Source organism: Trichechus manatus, unplaced genomic scaffold, assembly GCF_000243295.1.
Source record: "Trichechus manatus latirostris isolate Lorelei unplaced genomic scaffold, TriManLat1.0 scaffold00072, whole genome shotgun sequence".
NCBI lineage: Eukaryota > Metazoa > Chordata > Mammalia > Sirenia > Trichechidae > Trichechus > Trichechus manatus.
Window position 1 is genome coordinate 3,619,644 of NW_004444008.1, and position 13,791 is coordinate 3,633,434.

At 51.6% G+C, this 13,791-nt stretch overlaps 1 protein-coding gene across 1 annotated transcript in view; it reads right to left on the reverse strand.

The window, feature by feature from the left end:
• Positions 1-1,039: 1,039 nt before the first annotated feature.
• MTRR (5-methyltetrahydrofolate-homocysteine methyltransferase reductase) overlaps positions 1,040-13,791 on the reverse strand; it is a 32,591-nt gene continuing 19,839 nt past the window's right edge. Inside the window, exons 8-14 of the mRNA XM_004380269.2 lie at positions 13,024-13,204; positions 11,770-11,812; positions 10,454-10,640; positions 4,745-4,863; positions 3,323-3,415; positions 3,023-3,205; positions 1,040-1,736 (exon numbers count right to left, since the gene is read on the reverse strand). Of these exons, the coding sequence (XP_004380326.2) occupies positions 1,592-1,736; positions 3,023-3,205; positions 3,323-3,415; positions 4,745-4,863; positions 10,454-10,640; positions 11,770-11,812; positions 13,024-13,204 (951 nt within the window). The 3' untranslated portion in view covers positions 1,040-1,591. The remainder of the gene's footprint in view (positions 1,737-3,022; positions 3,206-3,322; positions 3,416-4,744; positions 4,864-10,453; positions 10,641-11,769; positions 11,813-13,023; positions 13,205-13,791) is intronic.

The window sequence follows — 13,791 nt, forward strand, 5'->3', positions numbered from 1 at the left end:
GAGCTGCTGTGTGCCTGGCTGCTCCAGTGTTTCTGTTTAATCAATGTCTGTGTGTCACGGAATTTCGGCTGAGACCTATTTTCACCATACCCTGCTGACAAGACCGTGGGGGAGCAGCTAATCCATACCCACCTCAAACTTGATGTTGATCAATATCTAACAGAAAGAACCTCATGACTGCGTGTCCACAAAGTTACACATACTTAGGTCCGTTTCCAACAAGCAGCAAGACTATAAATCTACAGACTGGGGCTCAGATACTTATAAACGATGGTGGAACGTGGATACAAGTTCGTGATAACTTTTCCTGTTATAGCTACCAAGAAGTAATACAGTTCTCTGTTCCTTCTAATGTTTTCATCTGAAGTATACTTTGGCTGATGTATACAATATATGAATATAATTCTGTATGTAATACAGCGTTTGTATGCTTTTCTATCCTCTGAGATAGGTTTCTATTGCAAAATACATGCCATATGTAAGATTAGAGAGTAAAACAAGGAACAGCCATAAAGTACTACTGAACCTTAAGATGATGCCACATTTCCTCCAGATCTTCATCTCCTGAAACGACCAGAGGCCTCTGACAGGTGGCTGTTGTTATTGTGTGCCGCTGAGTCAAATACTACTTGCTTTTTAAAATACCAAATCTCTTCAATAAAAGCAATACACTGTATACTAGAACCCAGGAGAAAAATTATGATACCTTTTATATCGTTTCTCTTTGTGACAAATTTTAAGAGAGAAGTTTGTCACTGAAAATGTAAGAAATACAAGGCTATTAACTGAGTGGGTACTGTAAGGCTGGGGTAAAGTCTGAGCAGCATCACGGCGATTAAGCTGAAGTATGCGCAGAAACGCTAATCCAGGCCAAGAGGAGGTGGAAGGAAAGTCACGGAGGATAGGGTGAGACAACGCTATGACCTTCTTTACCAGAACACACACGTGCCACGTCTTCACGTTACACGGGAACTCCCCCACATTCTGGAACTCTGATGCTAAAAAAAAAGGAACTGACAAATCAATTGTGTGTCAGAGTGGAATTTCAAAATATATTTCATATTTCTAGCATCATTTAAAAAAAATCCTGTAAGCATTACCTTAAAATATTTTTCATCAGAAATAGAGTTTTGGTAATAAATAACCATTTGATAAAATTACATTAACTCATAACGGACATGTTACACGTGTATAGTTTAAATCCATGATGTGAATACTCTTTATGGGTATGTGTCACACCAAGATGATAAACTGTCTACATTATTGAAAAGCTTTGGCAGTGTCAGTTCATGGGAGTCGATCATACAGCCGGGACCCCAGGCCACTGCCAGAGCAGACCACCTGTGTGTACAGATCCAGACTGAGCACCCCCTGAGCTGGCCACGTCTCTGCCAAGTGCTCCAGGGCATGAGGCCTGGGGGGCTGCTGAGGTGTGGGGAGGGCCGCCTCTCAGCAGGGGGCCTGTAGGCAGGAGGGGCCTTTGCAGAGGGTCATAGGCACAGGGAGGGAGCAGACAGCAGATCTTCAACAATACTGGCTTTTAGTATTTTTAGCCACAAAAGCTGAATCCTCTTCCCTCACTTTCTGGATTTTATGACCAAACGTCCTGAAGATACCGTTTTTCTTCTTTTAAAGTAGCCAATGTTTTCATTGCTTCTAGTTTTTCAACTCCAGCCTCTTTGCTTATTATTTCCACAAGAGTATCGTTTACATCCTTGGCCATATTCTTAGCATCTCTAGAAGAGAAAGTAATAGCATTAATGTTTAAGAAACAGGATTTTTTTTTTTTTAACCAAATCCTCCTGAATTCAGTAACTTAATTCCCTTTGACATCTTAGTTCGTCCCCATTTTCTCTGGAAAGTTGCCAGTTTCCCAGCAGATACGCATGTATCCCCCTCCCCAGGCCATCATCCGGTGACCACTCTAAAGCCACGCTGACCACGGCGTGCCTGCTGACGCCCCTCAGTGTCCCCGGGAGCACCCCATCTTCAGTGAGTATCTAAGGGCTTCCGTCATCCGGTCCTGCCCACCCGTCGGCTCGTCCCTTCGGCTCTTGGGACAAAGTGGGCCGCGTGCATCCGGGGGGCCCGGAGGTCCCCCACACACTTACACACACACTGTCTGCACGCCTGAGAAGCGCTGATGAGGACCCGCTCTGTGCGGCCCTCTTCCACACTCCACCTCACTAACTCACGGGATGAGGCCCTGCCCGTGCTCCTGCAGCCCCCACACGGCTCTCTTTTTTTAAGGAAACAGTAGAACAGAACAGACTAGAAATTATCAGAATGTGTCCTGTACAGAAAAGCTGTTTTGTTTCATGGAACTTTTGTCTCCACTATATTTGTACGTATCCAAGGTCACCACGCCAGCATTTCTTTTTATGGGTCACAGTTTAAGAAAAATAAAAGCAGCCGACTTAGAGAATGTGTTAAATGTTAAGTGGCACTTAGAGTGAAAGAACATATTTCTTACTTCCAAATAATCAGGAGAAATTTTGAGTTCGATTAAGGCAAGGAAATAAATGTACAGCTCCTGGACTTTCTAGGGCGGGTACAGTTTCTACAGTGCATCTGCCTCGGAAGGCAAAGGACACCCAACATCCCGAGAATGACTCGTGGCTGACGTCAACTTGGACGCCGTGGATTCTGCCCTGAAGCAAAAGGACCCCGACACTTCTCTCCTTAGCTGCTTCAACTGCAGAAAGCGCACAGATTCTTGTACATGACAAAATCCATCCCGAGATGTCCCGTTGAAAGATCAATGACTTAACACAGCGTCTAACTCTTCTCAGAGGCTAAGACACGTATCTAAGATGGCATGAAGCACGCCACAACCTAACCAAGAACTGATTTTTCACAAATATTTCCCTGAAAATGACAACCTTCCGGCTATTATTCTATGCCTGCACCTGAGAACACCCTACGACCGCATGAGATCATTAACCTCCTGGTCTTTAGTTCCGCTTATAAACATTCATTACTCCCTTGTCCTGTCTGGCATGGATGCGCAAACGCCACTTACCCACACACATAAACAGAACCGTTCTCCTGGAGAAGGATCCTGGCCACCTGCTTGGAGTGAAGCTGCAAGTTGTCCTGCACGTACTTGGCTGGGGCTGCCTCTTCGCCCACTGGGACATCTCGTGAGAACGACACCTTCAGGTGAGTCAGGACCCCGTGTTTAAGGAAATGCCTGAGCTCATCTCTGAAATACAACATGCAGAGTGGGTCACTAGAAAGTCTGTCACTTCAAGTTTAAAAAAATCTAACACCAGAATTCCACTCAATGGCTGAGTAAAGAAATGGCAGAACTGCATGGTACCTGAATAAATAATCTCGGTCCTTATGCCTGCAGCCAAAGAACAACCACATTGCCCCAAAGTTTCGATCTGGATGTTGCTCCTGAAGTTTCTCTCTAATGAAAGATAAAGTAAGATGTTTGATATGAAGAATACATAAGACCAACCACCTTCTTTTGTTAGAAAATACCACAACCGAAGCCAGACAGGTTTGCAAAATCATCTTTGCACTCACTGAAAGTTCATCCACTCAGTTAACATCCACAGTCCACAGGGTGCCGTGGCTGCCCCAGCAGACACCAGTCAGCGAGCACAGAGCCTGCACAGCTATGAGCCACGTCCAGTCCACAGGGTGCTGTGGCTGCCCAAACAGACACCACTCACTTAGCACAGAGCCTGCACAGCTGTGAGCCACGTCCAGTCCACAGGGTGCCGTGGCTGCCCCAACAGACACCAGTCACTGAGCACAGAGCCTGCACAGCTATGAGCCATGTCCAGTCCACAGGGTGCCGTGGCTGCCCCAACAGACACCAGTCACTGAGCACAGAGCCTGCACAGCTGTGAGCCGCATCCAGTCCACAGGGTGCCGTGGCTGCCCCAGCAGACACCACAGTCAGTGAGCACAGAGCCTGCACAGCTGTGAGCCATGTCCAGTCCACAGGGTGCCGTGGCTGCCCCAGCAGACGCCACAGTCAGCAAGCACAGAGCCTGCACAGCTGTGAGCCACGTCCAGTCCACAGGGTGCCGTGGCTGCCCCAACAGACGCCACAGTCACTGAGCACAGAGCCTGCACAGCTGTGAGCCACGTCCAGTCCACAGGGTGCCGTGGCTGCCCCAGCAGACGCCACAGTCAGCGAGCACAGAGCCTGCACAGCTATTAGCCACGTCCAGTCCACAGGGTGCCGTGGCTGCCCCAACAGACACCACAGTCACTGAGCACAGAGCCTGCACAGCTGTGAGCCACGTCCAGTCCACAGGGTGCCGTGGCTGCCCCAGCAGACGCCACAGTCAGCACAGAGGCTGGTAACTGGGTCCGTTACTTCCACTTTCATCTGGTTAAGGAATACACGAAACAGCCCGTGTATCATCACAGCAGGACATCACGGCCCATGCTGTCCCCAGCTACATATGCCGGGATCCACAGTGCAGCTGGGGACAGGAAACAGGGAATAAAGTGCTGCAGGGAAAAAGAAGTCCCACCAGGAAGCACAACGTCCCCAAGGCGCTGGCTTGCCTGCCCCATGGAGACAGACTGTTGTATGCTATCACACATCCGACAGTCATTTATCTCAAACAAAAACTTCACAGCCGAAGTCCAATATCCTAAAAACTGCTAAAGAAGCGACAAAGGCCACCTACTCTATTTCCACCAGGATCACAGGGGATGCGTTTCCCACGCGCCGAAAACGCTCTGCCCTCCGCAGACCGCGTAGGAGCCCACTGACCTGTGCTGCAGGAAGCTGATGAAGGGGGCAACACCAGTGCCCGGGCCCACCATGATGACGGGGACCGCGGGGTCGTCTGGTAGATGGAAGGAGTTTGTGGCTCGAGGAGAGATGAAGATCTGGAACATTAAAGCAACCACGATGAGAAGTTTGAAAAGAAGCGAGGTCAGGAGTATGTGACCAAGACTTTCTCTGCTAAAAAAAGATCACAAAGTACGAATCCCCCTTAAAGAGGTATCAGCCATTGTAATAGTGGCATTAAATTTTACTGACACCTGAACACGTCCGTCTCTACAGAGAAATACTCAAATTTGCCTTGTAAATTTTTGACAAATCATGTGTTTTTAAAACGACAGGCATGCTATTTTGGAGGCAGAAGACTGAATAGAAAACAATCAAATTGTTTTTCTAAGCCCAGGGGTAAGATCTGCTCTCTAGCAGGCAGCCCACAATACAACTTAGAGACAAACGTGCGAAGAAATAACAGGCATGATTCTTCACGTTTATACACAAAGGGCATCAAATCAGGTGAAAAAGATCTTACATGGAAATGAGAGCATTGCGCTGTACTTATTTAGAGGCCCATATCACCCAAAATTACTTGTGCCTTTGCAAAACTAGAACAACTGATGCAGACAGCTAACAGAAATCGGTCGAAGTTTCAGCAGCGCTTCCTGTATAACTGAAGGACCAAGGACGCGTAAAAGGAATCAGTGCGCACGTGTGTTTCACTTCTACCTTTATGCTCATCGTCAGCCATGCTGAGAAACCTAAGGGTTAAGAAGGGTATTATTCTGCTCTACATGGCGTATAATTGTATACATTTTAACAGTTATTTCAAGGAAGCCTGTATGCCTTTCAGGAACAGCTTGAACACCATGCCTCAAATGCAGAGCTGGAAGAGCTGTGTCTAATCACTATTTTCTCATCTGGGAGAGAAGCTGTAATGACCGCTGCATTAACCTCATTCACGTGGCTCGTTCAGTTAGCAGTTTTACTGAAGGCACTCAATACAACAGCCCCTGGGGACAGAGGAGAGAACAGCACAGAGCTCCGTTCCAGCGGGAAGAGCCAACAACCATCCCTGGCATGGCGCGTGGGCCCAGCCCTACAGGCACGTGACGGCTACAGCAAAACGCAAACGCAGACACCCGTGTCGCAGGTGTGGCACGAATTCCTGTATGTGGTCTCTGGCCTTGGTTCTTTGGAAAAACAGCTTGGGAGATGCCCCCTAAGCCGAGGCATTGCTGACTTTGCCCTAATTCTTTGGAGAAGCCCCTCGGGGGACCTGCCGGGTTGCTTTCTAGCCCAGAGGGTTGTCACTTTTGCCCAGGGGAAGAGCCGGTCTCTACCTGCAGAAAATGTGACTTTTATACAACACCCGAGACGACTGACATCTTAGGGGTAATTGAGGACTGGCTGAACTCTGGTCTGGTGAGGGAGGCCCCGCCTTGTAACTGATGAGGACTGGGATATATAAACGGCCGAGAAACAGGTGTGTGAGGCTTCCTGAACGACCGAGCTGGGAGGAGACCGTGTCTTGAAGGCCTGGCAAAAAAAGGCTGCAGCTGAGAAAGCGGCCAGCCAACAGCTGGGCTGGTTAGAGCTGACAAAGCGGCAGCTGAGAGAGGCGCTGGCTGAGAGCTGGTCTGGCAGAGAAGCAGAGCCACGTGGGAGCTGAGCAGTCCTGAAGCGGCAGTGAGGTCTGGCAGCAGAGAGCAGCCGTGAGTTAGGCGTGATGCCACACCGTCCGTGAGCTGGGCCAGTCAGCGGCAGTGAGGTCTGGCAGCAGAGAGCAGCCGTGAGTTAGGCGCGATGCCACACCGTCCGTGAGCTGGGCCAGTCAGCGGCAGTGAGGTCTGGCAGCAGAGAGCAGCCGTGAGTTAGGCGCGATGCCACACCGTCCGTGAGCTGGGCCAGTCAGCGGCAGTGAGGTCTGGCAGCAGAGAGCAGCCGCGAGTTAGGCGCGATGCCACACCGTCCGTGAGCTGGGCCAGTCAGCGGCGGTGAGGTCTGGCAGCAGAGAGCCGCCGCGAGTTAGGCGCGATGCGACACCATCCGTGAGCTGGGCCAGTCAGCGGCGGTGAGGTCTGGCAGCAGAGAGCAGCCGCGAGTTAGGCGCGATGCCACACCGTCCGTGAGCTGGGCCAGTTAGCGGCGGAGAGGCCAGTGGTGGGGCAGCCTGATGGGAGACAGCAGCTGAGAGCTCTGCTGGTTGGAAGCTGTCCTGCACTGAAGGAGGGAGGGATGTGCTCTCCACTCTGGGGCACCTCCAGATCTTGCGTACATGCTTGCTTCCTGATCCTGATCTTGAGTTGTTCCCCTTCCAAGCCGATCCTGATCCTGAGTTGTAGCCTGTTACTTCCCTAATAAACCACATAACTCTAGGTGTGGTTTGTGAGGTCTGTGTGGCCATTGCAATGAATTATTGAATGCCGCAGAGAAGTAGAGAGTGCCGTGGGGGGACGCCTGGTGTCAGAAATGGTGAAGAAGTTGGAGGGTGCAGGTACGTCTGACCTCTACGTTATGGGAACCAGCTTTCTGCTGATGCTGATTCTCATCCCTGAGGAACCTGATGATTCGTGACACCATATTACACAAGGCCTCAGGTGAGACAAGTCCACGGAGAGCCACACGCCGTGTCTGACAGAAGTGTGCCAGGGCGGAGGGAAGACAGGGTGCAAAGACTGCATGAGGAGAACACACTCCCCACACACTGGGGTGGCAAGGAGCCCAGAACATTCACCAGCTTTTGCTGCAGTGATGTTGACCCCACGTGTCAAATGGCTCATGGCCCCAAACGCTGATTTCTGGCTCTTGGTTGGCTGCGGCTCTGCCATCCCTGACCTGGATCCTCCTGTCCTCAGGGCAGAGGGACGACTAAGAGGGCAAGCCGCACCAGGCCACATCCGTGGTCCTCCTGCTCAGGGGGCTTCCCTAGCCAAAGCTGGTCATGCCTCCAGGCTAGTATAAGACGAGGGTCGTCTACACCTCCCCCAGATCAGGGGCATCTGTGAACATCTACAGGAGGGGGGGGTCTACTCCTCCCCTGGATGGGGGGTGCATCTGTGAACACCTACAGGAGGGGGGTCTACTCCTCCCCTAGCTAAGGGGCATCTGTGAACATCAGCAGGAGGGGGGTCTACTCCTCCACTGGATCAGGGGCATCTGTGAACACCTACAGAAGGGGGGTCTACTTCTCCCCTAGATCAGGGGCATCTGTGAATATCTACAGGAGGGGGGTCTACTCCTCCCCTGGATCAGGGGCATCTGTGAACACCTACAGAAGGGGGGTCTACTCCTCCCCTAGATCAGGGGCATCTGTGAACATCAACAGGAGGGGGATCTACTCCTCCCCTAGATCAGGGGCATCTGTGAACATCAACAGGAGGGGGATCTACTCCTCCCCTAGCTAAGGGGCATCTGTGAACATCAACAGGAGGGGGGTCTACTCCTCCCTGGATCAGGGGCATCTGTGAACACCTACAGAAGGGGGGTGTATTCCTCCCCTGGATCAGGGGCATCTGTGAACATCAACAGGAGGGGGGTCTACTCCTCCCCTGGATCAGGGGCATCTGTGAACATCTACAGGAGGGGGGTGTACACCTCCCCTAGATCAGGGGCATCGGTGAACATCTCCAGGAGGGGGGTGTACTCCTCCCCGAGATCAGGGGCATCGGTGAACATCTCCAGGAGGGGGGTGTACTCCTCCCCTGGATCAGGGGCATCTGTGAACATCAACAGGAAGGGGGTGTACTCCTCCCCTGGATCAAAGGCATCTGCGAACACCTACAGGAAGGGGGTCTACTCCTCCCCTGGATCAAAGGCATCTGCGAACACCTACAGGAGGGGGGTGTACTCCTCCCCTGGATCAAAGGCATCTGCGAACACCTACAGGAAGGGGGTCTACTCCTCCCCTGGATCAAAGGCATCTGCGAACACCTACAGGAGGGGGGTGTACTCCTCCCCTGGATCGGGGGCATCCGTGAACATCAGGGGGATGAGGGTCTACTCCTCCCCAGATGGGGGCATCTGTGAATGTCTCTCTTCCCCAGGTGGGAGGGGTGCGGGGAGGGGGGTTATTAGCGAACATTCGCACAATCTACCAGTCGGGGGAGGGCTTTGTGATGGACGGTGCAAACACCAACAGTCTCTACCCTCTGTGATCAAAGGACGTTCCTACTAAATGAGCACAAGGAAACTGAGACTGTTTCCTGTTCTGTCCTTCTATCTCTTACCTCAGGTGCCTGAATACTGGGGAGTCAGTAAAACTCTGCTGAAATGGGGTGGGAAGGAGGGATGGAGAAAGGGAAAGGAGGAACCCGTGAAAGACACTCAGGCTTAGTGCCTGGGATACACTGTAAATGCACGTCTTTGTAACTCACTGGACATCATGTCTCCCCACTGTTTGTAAACTACACCAACAGATCACCAAGGAGCACAGCATCTCCACACCAGCACTCTGCATGTGTCAGCCATGCCCAGTGAACCCAGGCGCGTGTGTCGGGAGGGACGTGGCACCTCTCTGTTCCAGTAGCAGATAAGGACATAGAAAGCTGAAGGGCAATTTTAAGCAGCTGTCCTCCCTGAGGCCTCTCAGTCCACATCAGAAGGCTCCATTTCCCCTCAGGGCTGAGAACTGTTCAACCACAGTAACTTTGGGACACCAAGCTGGTGAGAAGAGAGCTACAGATGATGCATTTCATCAACACCATGGAGAATGACCACTTCACAATAAAGCCTGAGTTTTGTTTTTTTTTTTTTTGTATTTCAACCATCCTTATGGGCAAGGAGAACCAAAAACCAAACTTATCGCCATCGAGTCAGTCTGAAGTCATAGCAACCCTACAGGACAGAGGAGAACCGCCCCACAGGGTTTCCAAGGCTGTAATCTTTATGAGAGTAGACTGCCACATCTTTCTCCCATGGAGCAGCTGGTGGTTTTGAACTGCTGACCTTACGGTTAGCAGCTGAGCACTTCATCACTGTGCTACCAGGGCTCCTTGGGTAAGGAGGGGCATCTTTAAACTGCTCCCCATGCATGTGGTCTCAAATAAGATTTTGCTGAGTGCTATATCAGAATATAAAAGATGTCCTTAAATCCTGATGTAAATGTGTTGCCAATTTGTTCAGAAAAACTAAACCTCATTTTCCTCTCAGGTGTTTTAAAGTGATTTCCCACCAGTAGTTTCTTCCCACCACCAGCACTTAATTCAGACCCTACACACCACGGCTAAGACAGAAAGGGGAGAAACAGGGATAGGGAAAACCCTGCCACCCCAAATGAAGAAGAGAACATTAATCTCTGGCTGCCAACAGACAGCTCATCTGGGAGCAGTGATGGCACCTGGGCGTAAAGGAACGCTGCCCTCATCACCACCCTTCAGCAGGGACTGGGCTGCTCCCCACCCTCCCCGGCCCACCCAAGGGTGCTCACAGAGAAGGCCTGCTGCTCTGTGAGGATGACAAGCAAGAGGAGAACGGAGTGTCCCACGAAAGCCGTGCCTTTCACACGGAGGAAACAGGAACTGCTGCATCGAGTGGAAGTAACCACGTCTTGTTGTCTTGACAACAGAGACTTTAGAACCGGAGCGAGCAGGCGTTTTCTCTGGGTGACCTCACGACAGCGGTCAGCGCAGGGAGGGCACGTTTCCTTCTCTACCCAGGAGACTGTATTTACCATTGCTGGAATCGCACACTGTCTGGTACCTGAGGAGCCAGGGCTGTCCTGTCGTCTGCAGGTGACAGGTGTACACCTGGCTGAAGAAGCGAGGTGGCCTGCGCGGCCAGCCAGCCCGTACACAGTCCGTTCCGCAAGACCGCCGCTGGGGTGTAGGACAGAAACTCCACAACATTGAAAACAAAACGAAGCTTCCCTGGGTGGAAGAGACTTGAGCTGCAAAGACACAGAGACAAAATTTTAAAGTCTGGATTAGGACTCATACATATGGGCCAAAGTCACCCCCGTTTTACTGCCGTGAAGGGTATTTCCCTAGGGGCTCTAAGCTTCCTTTTAAGTCCCCACCAGGGAGAAGCTACCTTGCTCACTCAGAAGTTCCTCCCCACCCCATTTTGTGACACCACTCAGGAAAGTTTCCAGTCATGTCTGCCTTCAGGACCAGGAAAGCTTTATAAAGCTGACTCGCCCTGGAGAGCCTGTGTGTAAGTGTCCTGAACCGTCACCATGTGGATGGAGAGCAGTAAACCCTGAAACACACTATTTACTGCTTTGCCCTTGTCAGTCCTGCTGACCCCACGAGCACAGAGCAGAACTATTCCACACGGTTTTCAAGGCTGTGACCTTTCAGAAGCACATCGCCAGGCCTTTCTTCCGAGGCACCTCTGGGTGGGCTTGAATGCCGACCTTTCAGTTAGCAGTCGCGCATTTAACCATTTACACCACCCGGGAACTTCTGTTATTTACTGCTAAACTGATAAAAATTGAGAATGACTATACACGCAGAAAGCTAAAAGTTCTCAGTGAAAACATTTAAAAGGTATTACCACAAAGACATGTTTCTCCTCCACATCACATTACAGACGACAATGTGAAGGACGGAGGCCCAGAGTTAATTCTCACTCCCCTTCATCCAAGAGAACGGTGTACTTCTGGTGTTAGGACTGAGGAGGGGCAGGATGGGAAAGCAGCAGGGCTGGGGAGTCTGGCCACCCACCCGGTGCTGTAGGGTGGACTCTCCTTCTCCCCCTGCCCCCGTCCCATCCCTGCAGATACTTGGCACACCACACAGAACTCCAATAAAAGACGCAGCAGAGGACCCAGGGACGCCCCACCCTAAGTGGGAAAAACAGCAGTGGACCGTGAGGACCCCCTGAGAATTTTACTCTTCATGGGCTCCTGGAGGACGGGGGTCCCACAGCTCTTCTTCCTCACACCTCGTTACATCAGGCAGCATCCTGCACGAATCGCGTAAGTTTTCACTGACTGGATTAGTAACCACTAAGGATTTGGAAGTCAGAGTTTTGGGGAAAAGATGCAATATTATTATGTTACTACATATTAGTACCTTGCGCATGAATATGGCCTGGGTTGGAGCTTAGGAAGATGTTCTAGAAAAAAATAAAAACAAGCAAGTATTAATTACTGCTATTAAAAATACCCTTCCATCTAAGAGGTAAATGCAAAGCCTACATGTGATTCCTGTCTCCGCTTATTCAGAACATTCACAAATAGCATGTTTTAGTTTTAAATCATATTTTAGAGCACATATAAAACCACTGTGACTAAGTACAATACTAAAACCCATGTCCAGCTCCAGGACCCTATTACTAAATCCCCTAATTCCTAACGCTGAAACCAGACCCAGTGCGTTCTCTGCTCTGAAACCAGATTTCCACCCAAATGCAGGTTCTCAAGCCAGTGGGTGCTGAGGAGAGCGTCTGACTACGTGGGGAGGAGGAAAGAGAAAGCAGGGGGCAGGTCCACCCCCGAGGGGGCTGCCGCCATCACAACACGTGCCACAGGGGCCTGGCCCGGCAGTGAAATGGACGATACCCTGCCCACTGTCACAGACACAGGCAGGTTTGAGCAGGTACGGCTGCAGGAAGCAAGGGACAGTGAGAAAGGTGAAGAAGCCTTCTGAGGCTCCTGGTTGTCATCCCCAGGAGGCATTTCAGGGTCCTTCACTGAGGCTTCCACTGAAGGCCCCCCTGACTTCGATGCTTCAGGGAGGCCTCTCAGACCTGAAGGAGACCATCAGGGCAGAAGACAGGACTGGCTTCCTTGTGCAGTATTTTGTGCCAGGTCTGTCTGAAGAGCCCGAGGACGTAAGCTCGCACGGGTACGGTGCCAGGAGCCCCCTTGCTCTTGAAGAGCTCTAGGCCTAGACCCACCCAGGTCGGGGCATTGCTGTGTCCTGACCACAGAACACGCACCCAATGGACCCCCGCCCGTTACAGCTGATGCCCATGATCTTTGAAGTTCTGAGTGTTTCTGAAAGTTCGTTTTTAGACAAAGCTGGGCTGAATGAGCTTTATGAAAGACAGTTAAATTAGAAAAGATGCTGAATACTGAGCAACGAAAGAGAACTAAGATAGTTTTAGAGAGAAACTGATAGTGACGTTGACAGAAGAAAACAAGGAATCAGACGGAAGACGGATCCCTTCTGCCCTCCCGGAGCGCCGTGCAGACAGACAGGAGGCCCTCCCTGACTGATCTTCACTTCCTCTGGACATGTCCCCACTGAGGCTGTACAGACGGTCTGCCCCAGCCCACCCGCCTGGGGGCACGGACCCCAAGGTGTGGGCCGGGAGCCCCTCACCGAGCAGCAGGCTCAGCGGCGGCCGGCACGTAGGGAAGGCGTGCAGGAGGTCCCCCAGGCCCACGCGCGCGTCTCTCACGAAGCGTGTATAGTCGGCAGCTCCTTGCTTACTGCAGAGCTCCTGCAGCCTCCGCCTCTCAGCGACGTCACTGGTGTGGTCCGCGAGGGCACGCAGGAAGGCCTGTGGCCAAGGGGAGGCAGAGTCAGACGCCGGGCGGGCTGCGCCTGACCCTGTGGATGTCTGGTCAGGACCTGTCTGGGGAGGTACCAAGTTCTCCAAGACCAGGCTGTTCTTAGGAAACCCTAACTGAGTTCTCTGTCTGCTTCCACGTCTGCCTGCCACCTGTGGTCACTTCCTCTATGTCCGGAAGTGATCTACCAGGCCACATATGTGAACTCAAACCACATGGCAGCTATGTCAGAGTGTGATCACAAAGTCTCCTAGGTCTCAGAACATGACACTTAGTCTTGCCTTAGCTGGCGATCACAACACAGACTTCCACGCTTGTCTGACAACTGTCAAGTGCTTTTTATACGCAGGCAACGGGCAGGTAAAGTAGTGGGGACAGAGGACACCTCCTACCTGCCCCTGGGGGCTCACAGGCTGCAGGAGCAGCAGAGAAGTCAATAGTAACCAGCGTGCAGTGGGCTGACGGCCACCACAGCGGCACAGGAGAGAAATCAACAGTAACAGCGTGCAGTGGGCTGACGGCCACCACAGGGGCACAGCAGAGAAATCAACAGTAACAGCGTGCAGTGGGCTGACGG